The following is a 17512-nucleotide window of genomic DNA, read 5'->3' on the forward strand; positions in this document are numbered from 1 at the left end:
CAAAGGAGCCTCTTCAGAAGCCCATGATGTGTGTCCCAAGGGAGCTCACCGGACAGGCCCCCGCCCCCTCCTCTCATCAGCACGGTGGCTGTCCTGGGGCCTGGGACTTGGGTAAATCCCCAGGGGACAGGGCTGGCCCAGGAAGACGGACGGCAGGGCCTCACCTTCACCTGGGTGCCTGGTGAGTGAAATCCAGGAAGCCACCCCCAAGATTCCGAGTCAGTGGCACCGAGGGGGCCCCAGGATCTGCATTTTAATACAACTGACACGCCACACAGACACCTGTTCATGCACTGCAGCCACAGGCAATGGGTTGAATAGCATGTCCCCAAAATTCACGTCCAGGCAGAACCTCTGAATGTGACCTTGTTTGGAAGTAGGGGCTTTGCAGATGCTCCTGGTGAAGGACCTCTGGACGAAATCATCCTGGATTGAGGGTGGGCCCTAAGTCCAACGGCCACTGTCCTTGTAAGAAGAGGAGACACACAGGGAGGAAGGCCATGTGAAGACAGAGGCAGAGACGGGAGTGAGGCGGCCTCAAGCCAAGGAACGCCTGGAGCCTCCAGAAGCACCAAGAGGCAGGAAGGGTCCTCCCCAGGAGCCTTAGGAGGGAACCCGGCCCTGTGGGCAGCTTGAGCTCAGACTTCTGGCCTCCAGAACTGCGAGAGAATTGATTTCTATTGTTTTGTGGGGTTTTTTGTGGTTTTTTTGCTGAGGAAGATTAGCCCTGAGCTAACATCTGTGCCCGTCTTCCTCTATTTTTTTGTACGTGGGACACCTCCACAGCACAGCTTGATAAGTGCATAAGGTCCACACGTGGGATCTGAACCAGGAACCTGGGCCGCCAAGGCAAAGTGCATGAACTTAACCACTCAGCCACCAGGCCGGGCCCCAATTTCTGTTGTTTTAATCCACCAAGTTTCTGGTCATTATTATTATGGCCCTAGGAAACCAACACAGTGTTACATGCTTTATATATAGGGAATGTGATGTATTTTGGGCGCCCTCTCTCCCCCAGGAACCAACGTGCAACCCCTTGAGGGTGACAGTGCCCCCCCCCCCCAGACGGCTCCTGAGTCTTAGAAACAACAGCTGAGCGATTCTTGAGCCAGCCCCGGAAACCCCCAGGGTTTTAGGAAGTAGACAGAGGTACAGCCAAATCGAACACCTTTAATGCCTCTGGGTGGAGCAAACGATCAGGTCAACAAGAGACAGCGTGTTTTGCTGGCTGAAACAGACCGTGAGGGGAGGAATCACACTGTTTCACTGAACCATTCATTTGATGGGGGAGAGACCCCAGAGGCTGCAGGGGGGTGACAGAGTCTCAAACCCCGCTTCTGTCTGCCGACGGGCAGAAGGCGCTCCGGCCAGTTGAGCAGACGCCCCTGGGAATGACACTCTTCCAGGGGAGCGGATTTGCCCCCAAAACACAAGCAGTTTCCGAAAGGGAAAGTCCCAGGGAATTATCCCGACACCCACTCCGCTCCGCGTGCATGGGGTGAGCCTTCTGGAGAAACAGCAACGGGCGTCCTTGGGGAGCCTGCAGTCTTTGGGTGAGAAGCCATAAATAACCAGAATAACTGCTGACTTTGATCGAGTGCTCTATGTGCGAGACGCCGAGCTGCGGCCTCTACAGCCCCTCTCACTTCTTCCCCCTACAGCCCAGCGAATGAGGTAGGCACTGCTATCCCCATTTTACAGACGGGGAAACTGAGGCACAGAGGTTAAGTCACCTGCTGGAGGTCACACAGCTAGCGAAAAGACGGCTGGGGTTTGGAGCCCACCCTGGCTGAATTTTAAGACCCAGTCTCCTAAACCCAGTGCCTAGGCAGGGTCCTTCTGCTAGTGGCTGTTTCTGTCCTGGCCACAGCAGGTTAATGAACAAGATGGAGAAAGAAGCCAAGCCAGGGAACCCTGGGGTCCGGGGAAATTCAGAAGCCAAGGGCTCAGCAGCCTCTCCTTGGATTTGTAATTCCAAGCCCCCCGAAGGTAAGGACCGCCTGTTGATTGATGATGCTCCATGGTGGGCCCCAGAGACCTCCAGCATGGGAGGAGAGCTGTACAGACACCACCCTGGCCATCTACTGCTTTTGTGGCCCAGCTTCTCTTGTGCTTGGGCAACTGCGCCCCCCAATCCCACTGTCGCTTCTGGAGGGAATGTCGATCTCAAGGCCCCCAGCCCCTTGGGCATCCACAGGAGCAAGCACAGGAATTTTCCCAGGCCACTCAGAGCCTTCTGTGGGATCTGAGACAGAAAGAGTGTCTCTCTCAGCCTTAGAGATCGTGAGCCCTGTGGGTGTAGGCCAGGCGGTAGGCCAGTCACCTTTCCCACCAGGTGGGGGAGAGGATGAGACCAGTGTGAGAGGAGATGCAGAGCCAAGAGGCCTGGGTGAGGCTGAAAGGATGAGCATGTGAGCCTGGGGACACTGGGCTCCTGGATCCAGCCATCCCTGGAGTAAGCCCCACCCTCAGCCAACCCAGTTACAGGAGCCAGGGAATTCCTTTTGCTGCTCAAGCCAGTTTGAGCTGGGTTTCTACAGAGGGAGAGGGAGAGAGGGCTCACGGGGGAGAGCAGAGAGGGCTGAGGCTCCTCGTCCCCACTGTGAAGGCTGGACTGCTGACAGCAGACACTGTTCTCTGGAATCCAGTTGTGAAAAGGCACTTATCACCCCATGAAAAGGAAAGGCTTCTCCATCCTTCTCTGGGTGCTAGTCCTAGACAATAAATGTGCGGGGGGCGCCGGGGCAGCTTACCCCAAAGTGCTTCTAGGATGACACCTAGTTTTTAGAGGCAAGCTAGAAATTCATCGAAAGATAGTTGAAAATATCGCAAACTGCTCTCAGCGATAAATGCCTGGTGACAGGGGAGCAATCAGTTTTGAGAACATCTCCAGTCTCCCCCACCTCTCTCTCTCCCTCCCATGGTGCACAGACACCTGGACACGGGACGCGGAGTTCTGGATTTTGCTCCTATACCTGAGAAGTAAGCAGAAAACCAGCAGAAGGCGGACGAGGCTGGCTCCTTGCAGAGAGGATGGCCCTTCCCTCTGCTCCAGGGTGGGGATGAGGTTGTGCGGAAGGAAGTCCTTGCTGTCCTTGCCCCAGCACGCCGAGCCTGCACAGAGGCCACCTGCCCCACCCCTTGGGCAGGGCCCAGCAACTGTGGGTGCCGGCCAGAGATGACCCTCAATACAAACAAGGCACCAAGATAAGAGTGACACTGAGCCTCCGAGCCCCAGCTTGCCCCCAGGCTGCCATTTCAGTGAGGTCCCACCCGCCCAGGCAGATAGTGTGAGTGAAGGGGGCAGGCTATGTGTGGGTCCACAGAGAGGAGTGGGGACTGCGGTGGCCCCATCCAGCGCCACAGCTGTGTTGCCTTTATGCAGCAATAGAGGCCCGTTGTGCCAACACTCCCAAATGCCTAAGGGAAACCAGAAATCCTGATTTCTGTGTGAAATGCCCCAAGTTTTAAATCCCTGTATAGGCAAAAAGCAAAAACACTAAAGGCAGGCCAGATCAGACTGTGGGCTGCCAGGGGGTGACCTCTAGCCTGTTGCCTTTTTGGAGGCCCAGAAAAGAAAAGGAAAAATGTCCTCAGACGCCAAGGAGACCCAAGATTCTCTGATGCAGGAACCTGGGAAAAGTCTGTCAATATTGTAGCTCGTGCCAGGGGTCAATTTGCCCCACAGCAGACACAACAAAGTCACAGCCCCCGCCCCACAGGGGAGTCCTGATGCCATGTTGAGATCCTGGATCCAGCCTTACCTGAAGTAAGCCCTCCTGAACTGGCCAGTTACATGTGCCCATGAAAGGTTAGCCTTTTGTGTGGGTCTCTGTGACTTACAACCACAAGAAGACATAATTAAACAGCTCCCAGGAGAGACAGCGACCTCCACAGAGTATAAAGACAGTCAGAACTACCATATTGCTGCCTGGAACTTAGCAGAAATCCTGGGCCTTTGCAGCCAAGCACTGGGAAAATGGATTTCAAGTCCAGGATGGGCTGCTCCCCACAGAAAGCGGAGCCTATAGGTGATATAACTACTCACCGTGCACATGCTGGGACACAGGGCATCCCTATGGGATCAGATGCCATGCTGAGCATGGATCATTTCTGCCTGCCCAGCCTCCTTTCCCCCTTCTTCTGGGGGGACCCCAGTATTCCTAGAGGCACCTCCCTTGTGCTTTTCAGACCAGGAGATTGGCTCCAGGAACAAGCACGTGATCCAGGCTGGCCAATTACTGCATCCCCATCCCTGCACAGTGACTGGTCCAGACTGAACACAGGGCCCTGTTGGCCAATCAGTGTTCTCCGTTCGCCTGGCAACCACGATTGGCTAATCACTGTTCTCCAGTTCCCCTAGCAACCTTGACTGGTTCAGGGATGGAGCGGGACCCAAGCAGGCTGATAGACTCAATCCTGGAATGTTGGATGGAACTTTGGGGGAGAGACGTTTCCTTCTAGCCAAGCTTGGGGAAGGGTGGGAGGGAGCCTAATGGTGATGGGGTCCCCTGTGTGGCAAAGGCACCTGAGAAGGAGGCCACCCCAGGGACAGCAGAGCCAGAGGTGGAGGAGGCGCTGAGCTGGTGACATCCCTGAGCCCCCTGATCTGGAAGACCAGAAGGTGGTCGGTCCACCCCTAAAGCAGATGGCCCTGTCCTTGCAACCTCAAGAGTCCACAAGCTGGATCATTGCCGTCGGCTCCAGACACCCCGACTTTGGCAGCGTCCGGACCAGGCTGCAGCCATGTGGTCCCAGTCCCCGCGGCAAGCCGGCCTCTGGTTCTGGGTATCTGCAGGCGCGGGAGGCAAGCGGGCTGCCCACAGGGCTTGGTCCCGGCTATCTGGAGACCAGGGAGCCGCTGTGAGACTGGCCCGACGAGGAGGAGGAGGTGGCGGCGCTGAGCTGGGAGAAGCGGCTGGTGCAGGACGCCAGGCTGGACATGGAGCCCCTGGGGAAGAAGGGCGCCACACACGCGTCACCTTCTGGTCCGACACAGCCCCGGGGCCCACACGGAGCAGCAGAAAATCTGCTGATGCTGCACACGAGGCCCCAGGGCTCCGTCCCTAGGGAGGGGAACTGCCCCAGGGCGCAGGGGCAAAAGCAAGTGAAGCCACGATGAGAAGTGAAGCCATTTCCTGCACCCCCAAACCCCAAGCACAGAGCCCAGCCTGCCGCAAACCATTCAGGGGCCTCCCCGACCTGGGGGCCGAGCCCAGCGCAGAGGGCGCCCCATCTCCAGCCTCATCCCCCAGCCCCTGTCAGCTCCTCTGGCACCCGCCTCCCCTGCGTGGGACCTTTGCATGTCTGCACCTGCCGTCAGAAGCCTCTTTCTCTCCTGCCTGCTCTGTCTAGTCAGCCCCCACTGCAAACTTCAGAGCTGCACCGTTCCGGGGACCCCTCTGTGATGACAGACATGTTCTAGGTCCACATCGTAGGACGCAGCAGCCATGGGCCACGCAGAGCTACCGAGTGCGGGAAACGTGGCTGGTGCACTGAGGAACTGAATCTTCACTTTTATTTAATTGTAATTGCCAGGTTGAAATGGCCTCACGTGGCCAGTGTCCTGGGTTGGACCGTGTAGCTTTAGGGCCTGGCCACTCAGAGTGTGGCTGGAACCCCAGCAGCGCCGGGAGCCCGTTACAGGGGCAGACGCTCGGCGGCCCCAGGGCTGGAGACAGTCTGCCTTTCTAAGAGACCCCCAGGTGACCTGGGCGCACACCACCTAGGTCTCAACTCCCACATCACCTCCCAGACACCATCTCCACACCCCCCACCGCCCTGTGCCGGGCCCCGCGTTCTGGGCTCTGACAGCGCCCTGTGTGAATATCGCCAGCACCTCCTGGCTGTGTGACCTCAGGCAGGGACCCCAGGCTGGACATACCCCCACGGCCTCCATCACTGCTCCTGATGACACAGCTGTGGTTCTGTGGCTCCATGATGGCAGACCGTGTCCGTCCAGTTCCCCCCCAGGGCCCAGCCCAGCACCTGCCCACTGAGGGCGGCCAGGCCACAGCCCTCGAACTGGTCCTCTCGTGAGGCTGTTGCAGGGCAGGGCGGCAGGATTCCCCACACTGACGCGGCCAGACAGAGCGGCAAGCAGCATCCGGCCCATCGCCAGCCTCCACCCTTCCTCCCAGAGGCAGCCGCCCCCCGATGCCCACGTCCACAGCTCTGGGTCCCTCTGCCTTAGTCTCTCTCCCCCAAAAACAGGCTGCTTCCCAAAGAGGGGATGCCAGCCCCCCGACACTCTGCGGGTCTCTCTTTGGAGTAAAGATGCTGGCCCCGTATTTCTAGTGCTGGCCTGCACGGGCCCCCAGGATCCCTGACGTGGGTCCAGATGTGACACCCTCCTGGAACCTCAATTTTACATGGTGGTAAAGAACTTAAAGTGTTATTTTTAGAAGGAAACCAACATAGTACGTCACGAAGCAGGATGCGAAATCACATTCATTTCTAAAAGATAAAACTTGAGGTCTGGAAGAAATTGCCTGTCCAGCTCCTCACCCTCTGCTGCATTTCTGCCGTCAAGCGCTTACAGTGTGCCCAGCGGAAGGGCAGGCTTCCCCCAACCATCTCATCCTCCTGATGACCCCACGACGTAGGGGCTCCAGTGGACCCCAATTAACAGAGGGGGATCCTGAGGCTCAGAGAGGGGAAGTGACTTGCCCAAGGTCACACAGCAACCAGGAAGTGCCAGAGGTCTTAACCACTACACTGCCCTGTCTCTCTGAAAGCAACACTTGGGGAGAGTTGTCTGTGAGGCACTATTCTAGAATGTTCTAGAAGAGTCCAAACTCTGTTTTATGGAATTCTAGGAGGGACCTCAGGGCCCGGGCCTGGCCTGGAGGGGAGTCCGGGGGTCCCTGGTGCCAGGTCCTCTCCCGGCCTCTCGTACCTGAAGTCTTCGGAAGCCAGCACCTCGTAGTAGTAGAGTAGTTTGCACCTGGCGCCGGGGCTGTGCAGAGCCGTCAAGACGTCCTCCATGCCCGGGAGGCTGCAGGCCACGTGGCTGGGGGGGCCGTGCATTTGCCACTGGAGCAAGTAGACTCCGGGCCACCGGGTCACATGGGAGCCCTGAGACACAGCAGCCAGGCCTGAGGCCCCGGTCCTCCTGGGGAGCGAGTGCCCGCTAAACCACTCCACCAGCAACTCCTCCCTCTAGGGGCCTCCCGGAGTCATCCTTGTCCCCCTCCACTGCTACCCCACAGCCCTGGCCGCTGAGGGCCCCGCTCTGGGTCTGGGGCAGTGGAGGCCTGGGGTTGGGGTTTGCGGGACAACAGAGGCATGGTCTGGTTAAACGCCTGGATTTTGTTGAGTTTCGTTCTGCTGAGCAGACTCTGCAGATGGAGGCAGGTGGAGAGGCATCTGGGCAGGGAGCTGGCAGGCGGCGGGCGTGTGTCGAGGGCCGAGGGGCAGCGAGAAAGGGGGCGTTAGCTGTTACAGGAAGAGCAACTGCAGGGAAGGGCTGGGATGTTCAGGGGGGTCCCGGGGGGGAGATGCCGGTGTGCCATGTGCAAGACGGCCCTCTGCTCACTCCCACGGAACTGTCCGTGAGACCTGCAGTGCTCGCCAGTGCACGTGTGAGTGTTAGTGTGTGTGTGCGTGTGAGCGTGTGTTTGGGGTCGGTGATGTTTGACCTGCAAACACTGCCTCGTGGAGAACGTGGGGTCGCCAGGGGCGGCTCATGTTCCAGTGACACGGCCGAGTCCTGTTCCCAGCCCCACAGCTTCTCTGTTGCGTGCCTTCTGACACTTGAGTGCGCACCAGAAAGCAGCTGGGGAGGGCAAGGGACGCGGACTCCAGGCCCCCTGCCCAGAGCGCCTGAGCGAGCCCGCCTGGCAACCTGCATCTTTACAAGAGTCCCAGGGCATTCTGAGGCTGGGGTCCTGGGGTTCCCCAGGCTCCTGGATCTGCCAGGATCCTTCTCCCCCACTGTCCCGTACGGTCCCTGAGGCCAAGGACCAGATCCAGTCTGTCCACTGCTGTGCCCCCAGAACCGTGGCACACGGGAGATGCTCAGCCCTGCGTGATGAATGAATAAATGAACCCAAGAACGCAAACCTGGATGCTCTCCCCTTCCCGGCAGACGAGGGGAGCCTCCACGCGGCTGTACTCTGAGCCCAGGACCCAGCCTTTGTCCGTCAGCTGCCCGCCGGCCCTGGCTCCCGGCTCCCGGGGGCCCGGCCTGGCTGCTCGCTTGGTGTAGTACAGGCTGAACACCACGTCCCCTCGTAGGATGTCGAAGTCCCAGGTGATGACCGACTCCCCCTCCAGAATCTCCACCTCGACCTGCGAGGGGACAGGCGAGGTCTGAGAATCCAGTCTGGAGTCCCGGCGGGACGGGGAGCTGGGATGGAGACATCGGCGGCAGGAGGTGCTGTGGGTGCCCCCCGGGGTCTCCGTTCCCCACTGCAGGGCGGATGGCTGCTCAGGCCCGGGTCCAAGAACTGCTCTGGGCAAAGGGACCCCCGCTCTGTGCCACACCTGGGAGGTTCCACCCTGCTGTGGGGGGTGACCCACAGCCAACGACCTGCTGATGTGAGGGTATGAGACCCAGCCCATCCTGCAGGGCCCCGAGAGCTCGCCTTCAACAAATCATTGCCACAAGAACCCTTGCTTCAGGCTCTGCTTCGGGGGACACTGACCTAAGACAGCACCCAGCCCAGCCGGCCCTCCCAGGACCCCAGCACCTCATGGGGGGCCCCGCGGAGCACGCTGGCCGACTGGTAGGTGTCTCTCCACTGCCGCAGCTGGTCCGCGTGCTCCTGTGCCTCATCCGTCAGATAGAGGGACTTGGGGACCAGTCCTCCTTCAGGGACATTACACTGGGAAACAAAAGACAAAGGCGGCAGGTCAGGGCCCAGCCAGGCCCCGCTGACCCACAGAAGGGTGCTCTGTGACCCCATTTAACCCCCACAACCACCAATGCAGTAGGAACTATTATTCCTCCCATTTCACAGAGGAGGAAGATGGAGGTTCAGAGAGGTCAGGCCACTTGCCAGAGATCACACAGCAGAAAGTGGCTGAGTCAAACGATGAATTTTGCCCCCTCGTTTCATTTGCAAAAATACTAATATCAACAGAGTGAGGTCACTGTCACTGTCCTTCAATAAGTCACTCTCAGACACCCCGGACTGAGACCCCGGACTCCCCTGCAGGCCCATTTACTAAATACAAACCATGCATAAGACATGTTTATGTATCACAACAACTGGAGAGAATGGGCAAGCCTGGCAAAATTCCTAGGAAACATCCTTTGGGTACCAGCTCCCGGGTGCAGGACACAGGGACGTTCCAGACCCCGCCTCCTGCAGCAGAGCAAGCAAAGCCAGCAGGTGAACGCTTACTGCTGCCGGCAACGTCTTGGATGGGGACCACGGAGGGGTAAGCATTTGACTGGCCTGGTCCCTGGGCTTCCAGAAACTTCCCTCTTGCTCACTAAGTTTGAAAGAACCAAGGTAAGGTCCCTCCTGCAGAGAGAAGTCGTCTCTCCTTGGGGCAGCTTCTAAAACAAGCGCTGCCCCCAAGGAGCCACAGGACCCCCCAGGTACGAGCTCGCACCACACACGACGGCCTGCCCGCTCCAGCCTCCTTCCGCCCGGCATCCCTGCCCCAACCATGCACGGGTGGACCTCCCAACCCCGCCCAGGTCACCCACCAAGGGCGCCCCCAGCCCCACCCCGGCCTTCACAGACGGTCCCCCCTCCCAGCCCCACCCCGGCATCCACAGGCAGTCCCCGTTCCAGAGCCCAGGCGCCCGGCTGGGCCTCACCAGGCACTCCCCGCCCAGGAAGTCGGGGATGACTTCCTCCTCCAGGTAGTCCACCAGGCCGCCCGGGCCCTGGTAGTTGCTGCCGCTGTAGATGAGGAACTTCTGCCTGGTGTTCTCGTTGATGAAGGGGCTGATCTGAAGTGAGGGAGAGGAGGCGAGACGGAAGCTCTTTCTATTGAGGTCTAATTCGCATAACGTAGAATGAACCGTTTCAAAGTGGACGATCAGTGGCTTTTAGTTCATTCACCATGTTGTGAAACCATCCCCTCCACGTAATTCCGAGACATTTCCATCACCCCAAAACGAAACCCGGTACCCATTAGCGGTCATTCGCCTCCCCCTCTCCCGCAGCCGCCGGAAACCACCAATCTGCTTTCTGTCCCTATAGATTTGCCTATTCTGGATATTTCATAGAAATGGGATACTATGACACGTGGTCTTTCGTGTCTGGCTTCTTTCACTTACAATGTTTTCAAGGTTCATCAGTGTTGTAGCAGGGGTCAGTGCTTCATTCCTTTTCATGGCTGAGTTATCTTCCATTGTACAGAAAGATCTCTTTTTTTTTTGATAGAGAAGATTGTCGCTGAGTTAACATCTGTGCCAATCTTCCTTTATTTTATATATGGGACGCTGCCACAGCATGGCTTGATGAGTGGCCTGCACGTCCACACCCCAGATCCAAACCCACGAACCCTGGGCTACCAATGCAGAATGCATGAACTTAACCACTACACCACTGGGCCAGCCCCTAGTCCATGTTTTGTTTGTTACAGATGGAAAGTTATTTTAATGCCAAGCTCTAAGCTGCTTGTTGATCTGTTTTTCATGGCACCCCTGATGCTGGCGTGCTGTCTGACTCAATACGTAGTTGGGGAAGGAAGGAAGGACTGAGGCCTTTAGCATGGCAGGGCACAAGCCAATCCAGCGGGGAATGCCACAGGCCAAACATGGGTCAGGAACTGGGAATCCTTCAGCCCCCACCCTGGGCCCACAGTGGTCCCCTGCTCCATGCTGCTGGTGTCCACCTGGTGTGGCCAATGGGAGGGCAGCAGCAGGAGACGGGAGGTGGCAACAGAGAGTGGCCAGGGTATTTCTCGCCACTCCCTGCCCACCTCAGTGCCGCCCAGAAGGCACAGCTCGCACGGGCAGCCCCGCCACCCGCCCCCATTCCAGCTCTCAGGGGGCTACACCAGCAAGGCCATACTCCTCTGGTCCCTCCTGCCCTGGGGTGGTCTGCGCTTACTAACGGCTAGTCCCTGACAGCCTCTCCATCTGCTCACACCTCTGCAAGGAGTCCATTCATGTCACACCCCGTCTGAGCCATTTGGGTGAATCCCGCGTCCGGCCAGGACCCCAGCTGATCGGCTCCCACCCCCACCCAATGCACACCATCTTAGGAGAGCTCTATACAGCGAAGGAACTTAATTTTCACAAAGATCAGGATATTTTGGGGTAAAAAGCTGCAGTAGCAGGTCCTGCTTGTCCCCACCCCATCCCCCAAGCTCCTGCTCCCCAGCCCCTTGATGTAGCCACAGAAGCCAGAGAACTTTCCGCCTCGGAAGTCGGCTCACATCCTCTTCTGCTGACAACCCGCCCGTGGCTCCCTGCTGCCCCGGGACAAGGTCCCATCAGCGCCGGACCCTGAGCATCTTCCCAGCCTCCCCCGGGGCCGCGGCCTCTGGCTCCTCCTCGCTCCAGCCCCCTGCACTGGTTTCCCAGTTCCTCCAGGGCGTCAGGCACCTCCAGGCCCTGGCCGTGCTGTGCGGGTTGTCCTCCTCCTGCACTTCCCTGCTCGACTCCCGCTCCTTCCTGAGGTCTCAGCCACTTGTCACCTCCTCAAGGGGACCTTCCCCAACCTAAATCACCCCCGAGTCACCCTCTGCCTGGCTTAGTCTCTCCAAGGACCCTGAAGGTCCTCACGCCCTCGTCACAGGGAACTGTGACACTTTTACTGGTGGGGGGCTGTCTGCTCTCTCTCCCCCCGATGACAGTGGGGGAGACGGTGGCTGGCCTGTTCACCCCGAATGCCCAGGGCCTGGAAAGGTACCCGGCACATAGTAGGTGCTTACTAAAACACTGCATCCACTTAACTCTCAACTCTGGAATCTCGATCCTGATTGATCCACTACTGACAGCGTGACTGCTCAGTTTCCTGGGCCCTGGATCCCTGGGGGCGCTCGGTCAGATGCTGCCGCTGAGTCTGCAGGGCTGAGAGAGGCCTGACCCGCAGCACTGGCCTGGGGACCACACGTCAGTGGCCTAGACTATTTGTGTGTGTGTGTGTGTGTGTCTGTACCCACACACATGCCGGGTTGCAACATAAAGCTTATTTCTTACTGTGGGTCGTGGAGCAAAAAGTTTTTAAATTCCTATAGACCGGTCCCAACGCAGCTCGGAACCAGCTCACTGGAGCCCCAGGGTCACCGCCCAATCCTGAGTATGACTCTCGTGTCCACAAAGCTGGGCGATGGATACGTGAAATGATGGAATATTATTCAGCCATAAAAAGGAATGAAGGACGGATTCCCACTGCAACATGGATGAACCCAAAATCACTGTGCTCAGTGAGAGAAATCAGACACCAAAAGCTTCAAGTCCTGTGATTGCATTTACAGGAAATATCTAGAACAGGCAAATCCATAGAGACGGGAAGTAGAGTAACGGCTGCCAGGGGCCGGGGGAGGAATGCAGAGTGACTGCTGAGGGGTACGGGGTTTCCTTTTTGGGGTGATCCAAATGTTCTGGAATTGGATGGTGGTGACGGTTGCACGACTCTGTGAATATACTAAAAACTACACTTTAAAAGGGTGAACTTTATGGGAAATGAGTCATACCTTAAAGCTATTATTTAGAAGAAATGAGAAGGGACAAGTGGGCAGCTCACAGAGGGAAGCCCCATCTCGGCCTCCGTGGGGCACGGGGGGGGGCCTGGTGCAGGTTCCCGCTCTTACCAGCGTCCAGAGCACAGGGAAGACACGGGGGGCGCGCACGATGAGCAGCCGGCCCAGGGTCTCGGGGTAGTTGGCCTCGACCACCTCGATCATCTGCAGCAGGGCCTTCACCCCCGGCCGCCACAGGTGCCGCATGTTGAGACCCTCCAGGTCCACCAGGCAGGTCCAGGAGCTGCGGCAGAGACGGGCCCCTTGCTCCACCTCGTTCTGCCACCTCCCGGGGCCTCCGACACCCTCCTCAGGGACCCCGGGGCCGACAGACAGGGATGGACAGAAAGACTCAGAAAGGCAGGGGCGGGAGCAGAAGGGGCAGGGGCCCCTGGACACTCTCGTGGATCCTGTCCCCACGGGAGGCCACGTGGCAGGGAGATGATATACGTAAAGCTCTCTGCAAGGACAGCACATAGCACGTGCTCAAGAAAAGCCAGCTATTACCAGCAATGTTGAAAAGATGCTGACAGATAAATAGAGAGAACACAAGTGCCATGAGTACACACTCCAGAGCCAGACGGCCCGGGTTCAGATCCCAGCTCTGCTGCTCAGTGTGTGACCTTGGCCAAGTTACTTAACCTCTCTGTGCCTCTGTTTCATCAGTACTAACTCATTTGGAAAATAACTATTTTCCTGCAGCGGATAGTCCCTGGGAGCCTCTGCGTCCTGGCTCTGTTCTCTTCACCCCACCCGCACCTCTGCAAGGCATTCCTTTGTGACACCCTGTCATCTGAGCTATCTAGGGTGAATTCCACTTCCGGCCAGGACCCTGGCTGCTCAATTCGCCACTGCTACCCCAACATACATGCCCTTAGGAGAGCTCCAAACAGCAAAAAACGTTCATTTTCACCAAGATGAGGATATTTCAGGATAAAACGCTTCAGCAGCAGGTCCTGCCCGCCCCTCCCTCCCAGGGCTGAAATAAGGACGATGGGAATCAAGCTGCTTCGAAGAAGACCTGCCACCCGCCTAGTGCTACGTGTGCGTTTGCATCACCTCGTCACAGTTGTGTCTTTGATCATGCAGAAAGACCCCCGAGGACGAGGGCTGTTAGTCCTGCTTTACAGACGAGGACGCTGCAGCTCAGAAAGGTTAAGCGGGAAACTCAGTTCAGGAAGAGAAGTCGGGGCAAGTCAGAGAGGGACGGTGGGTTACTGGAGGTGCCGTGACACCTGCAAGTCCACCCGCCCGGGAGACGGAGTCAAGGTGGAACCTGAGCTGGGACACCTGGTCCCGAGTCCAGGAGGCTGAGTTACAGCCCGGCAGATAAAGTCCTCGAGCAGAAGCCGGACAGGAACAGAGTCAAGTCCCAGCTCGACCACCTGCCCACTTAGCGACCCCGGACGAGCATTGATCCTCTGAGCCTATTTCCCCCCCATAAAGAACCAAGACGCTATCAGTCCCTGCCTCACGGGAGCATTGTAAGAATTAAGTGAGGACATTGCTGGGAAGTGCCTGGCACGGCGTCCACGCTCAGCGGACCTCGGCTGTGTTTGCTATTTCGGGGGAATGTGTTCCCGGCTGGGTTCTTGCCTGATGGGACGGCCAAACTGTTTCGTGTTCCCTTCACACCTCTTCTGTCCTTCCTCGTTGACAGAGAGAACCTGGAAGGCAGAGAATGTGCTGGAACACCTGCATGTGGCGGCTCCGGCCGCCGGCAGCCACAGGACCTCCCGGAGGTGGGGACGTGGCCACTCACGTGCCACAGCAGCGCCTCCTCCCCCACGGCCTTCATCAAGCCTTTGGTGTCCATGTGGCCCAGACGCAGGATGTACAGGGGGCGGCCGTCTTGGTGGGCGGGGCCAGGCAAAGAGAGGACCAAGAAGGAAACAGAAAGAACGATACCCTAAGAGAGCTGATTCTTGTTATTCAAGGTAGTGACGTTCTGTAAAGTCACCTCGAATACGGAACCACGGCTTCTAGGGGAAATACGGGGTTAGGGTCTGCGTGCCTCTGGTCCTAACGTGTTTGTCACCCCATCAATACATAACCTGATTTTGTGTGTGTTTCTATTCAAAGACACTTTATTTCATATATATTGTCAATTCCTTAACATTGAACTCATGGCCAGCAGCACAACTCATACCTGAATGGGGTTTTTCTTTTCTGGTTTTTTTTTTTTTTTTTTGAGGAAGATTAGCCCTGAGCTAACATTTGCTGACAATCCTCTTTTTGCTGAGGAAGACTGGCCCTGAGCTAAGATCCGTGCCCATCTCCCTCTACTTTATATGTGGGATGCCTGCCACAGCATGGCTTACCAAGCGGTGCCATGTCCACACCCGGGATCCGAACCAGCGAACTCCAGGCCGCCGAAGCGGAACGTGTGAACTTAACCGCTGCACCACTGGGCCAGCCCCTCAATGGGGCTTTTCTAACTCACATATTTTCTCCGTGAGTCACATCATGGCCTTCTCGAGCTTAGGAATGCTAGAGAGTGCTTCTGGACTTTGCTGGGGGGCCATTTTTAAGAGCAAAATCACCCCAAAAAATGTGGCGCTAAAGAGACGGCAACAAGGACACTGGTTTACAGGATGAGAGATGGGGGATGGCTTGTTCAGTCAGATGGGGGCACGCAGGTCGGGTGACTCAGAGTTTCCACCACTCTGCCCACATCCGTGAGTGACCCCGAAGGTGCCCTGAGTATTGATTTTGGGGTTAAAAATAAATGTTGGTGAGTAGGCAAATTCACAAATATGCATCCACGAAAATGAGGATCGAGGGTATACTAACAGAAAGGGTGCCAACCAGTCCTTCGGGAGAGTCAGGCACTGGCCTTAATCAATATAGATGAATTTTTACATAAAGGACATTGAAAAGCATAATGGGCACTGGCTTCAATGGCAGTTTACTAAAAAATCCAGAGACGGTATTTGTAGTGGGTTGAAGAGTGTCCCCAAAATTTCATGTCCACCCAGAACCTCTGAATGTGACCTTACTTGGAAAAAGGGTCTTTGCAGATGTAACTCGAGACAAAATCGCACTGCATCAGTGTGGGTCCTACATCCAATGACCTGGGGGTTTTTAGGGAGACAGAGAGATACGCGGGAGAGATTGGGGTGACACGGCCACAAGCCAAGGAACCCCTGGGGCCACCAGAGGCTGGAAAAGGCAGGAAGCGCTCTCCCCTGCAGCCTTCAGAGGGAGCACGGCCCTGCTGACACCTTGATTTTGGACTTCTAGCCCCAGAACAGTGAGAGAATAAATTCCCGTTGCTTTAAGCCAGCCCGTTTGTGGTCATTTGCGATGGCAGCCCCAGGACACAAATGCAGTATTCATGTAGCCGTTATGTGTAGGATCCCAAAGATCAACAGTAATGGTGGGTTCGGGGCCGGCCCCGTGGCACGGTGGTTAAAGTTGCTCGTGCTCCACTTCAGAGGTCTGGGTTTGCCTGTTCGGAACCCTGGGCGCAGACCTACTCCACTCCTCAGCCATGTTTTGGAGGCATGCACGTACAAAGTGGAGGAAGGCTGGCTCAGGGCTAATCTTCCTCAACCAAAAAAAAAAAAAAAAAAGAGGAAGATTGGCAACGGATGTTAGCTCAGAGTGACTCTTCCTCACCGAAAAAAAAGAAAACAAAAGTATTGGTAGGCTAACCCAGCCCCACGGAGAAATGTCTCGCCTCAGACCCACAAGTCTATTCCAGCTCTGCCTTCTTCATGGCTAGGTTGTCATCTCAAAGGCATTTCCAGATGCCCGGAAGGATCAAAAGGAAAATAAGATGCTAGCATGAAAAGCGGCATTCGGCCATGACCGAAGGGTGCACTGTACACGACACAGGTAAAGCAACGCACCTACGTCCTGGTAGTGCCAGCCGCCCGCATAGAACTCCTCCAGGACGGCGGGGGGCCGCCAGGTCTGGCAAAGAAGATCCACCTGGTGCTGCTTCCGCCAGCTCAAGGACTGACACAGCATCTCCCGGGCCTTGTCCAGGTGGAAGTCACGAGCCCGCAGGAACCGAAGGATGTGCTGGTCTTTGGGGATCTGAGAGAAGAAGGAGAAAGCGCATGGCGTGGTATTCCCTAACGCGGCAGGTAAAATCGTGGAGAATGAGTCTCCTGTCTTATCTGCAAAATGTTTGGCTGGGAAAAGGACCACACGCTCACCCACAACACAGTCAAAGGGGGGACTGTAGTATCTGTGAGTTTTGGCCGCCAACCTTCCTCCATCCTCACGCTGGCAACAGCATCTCTTTTCTTTTAGGGAACCGTCTCCCCCGCACCAGAGTCCCCCACTGCAATCGTGGTTTCAGTCGGCGCAGCCAATCACAGAACTCCACTCCCAAGGCGTCGGGGGTGGACACAACCACGCCGGGCCCATCGGAGCACTGAGACAGTTTTAAATCAGAAGAAAGAGACAGGAGCCCCTTTCTCTGCGGGGGCCGAGGGGTGGCAGCCCCAGCTCCAAGCTCAACAAGACACTGTGTCTGCGGGAACGAAGCCGAAATAACAGACACGAGAGCTAAGGGCTCCCGACAGCATTTAAGTCCTCGTTCAGGACATCCCTGAGACAGGCTGCACGGCCCCCTGTGCTGGGCTGGATGGTGTCCCCCCAAAATTCATGCCCACCCAGAACGTCACAATGCAACCTCATTTGCAAGCAGGGTCTTTGCAGAGGTAATTAGTTAAGATGAGGTCATACTGGATCCGGGTGGGCCCGACTCCAACGTCTGGCGTCCTTATTAGAAGAGGAAATGTGGACACAGACACAGAACAGACAGAGGGAAGGAGGCCGTGTGAAGACGGAGGCGGAGACTGGAGTGATGCGTCCACAAGCCAAGGACTGCCAGGAGCCGCCA

At 57.0% G+C, this 17512-nt stretch overlaps 1 protein-coding gene across 1 annotated transcript in view; it reads right to left on the reverse strand.

Moving 5' to 3' along the window:
* Positions 1–1150: 1150 nt before the first annotated feature.
* SEC14L5 (SEC14 like lipid binding 5) overlaps positions 1151–17512 on the reverse strand; it is a 39924-nt gene continuing 23562 nt past the window's right edge. Inside the window, exons 8-16 of the mRNA XM_070566878.1 lie at positions 16509–16698; positions 14417–14505; positions 14251–14321; positions 12727–12898; positions 9776–9910; positions 8694–8828; positions 8065–8292; positions 6899–7077; positions 1151–4951 (exon numbers count right to left, since the gene is read on the reverse strand). Of these exons, the coding sequence (XP_070422979.1) occupies positions 4840–4951; positions 6899–7077; positions 8065–8292; positions 8694–8828; positions 9776–9910; positions 12727–12898; positions 14251–14321; positions 14417–14505; positions 16509–16698 (1311 nt within the window). The 3' untranslated portion in view covers positions 1151–4839. The remainder of the gene's footprint in view (positions 4952–6898; positions 7078–8064; positions 8293–8693; positions 8829–9775; positions 9911–12726; positions 12899–14250; positions 14322–14416; positions 14506–16508; positions 16699–17512) is intronic.

Source organism: Equus przewalskii, chromosome 12, assembly GCF_037783145.1.
Source record: "Equus przewalskii isolate Varuska chromosome 12, EquPr2, whole genome shotgun sequence".
NCBI classification, from domain to species: Eukaryota; Metazoa; Chordata; class Mammalia; order Perissodactyla; family Equidae; genus Equus; species Equus przewalskii.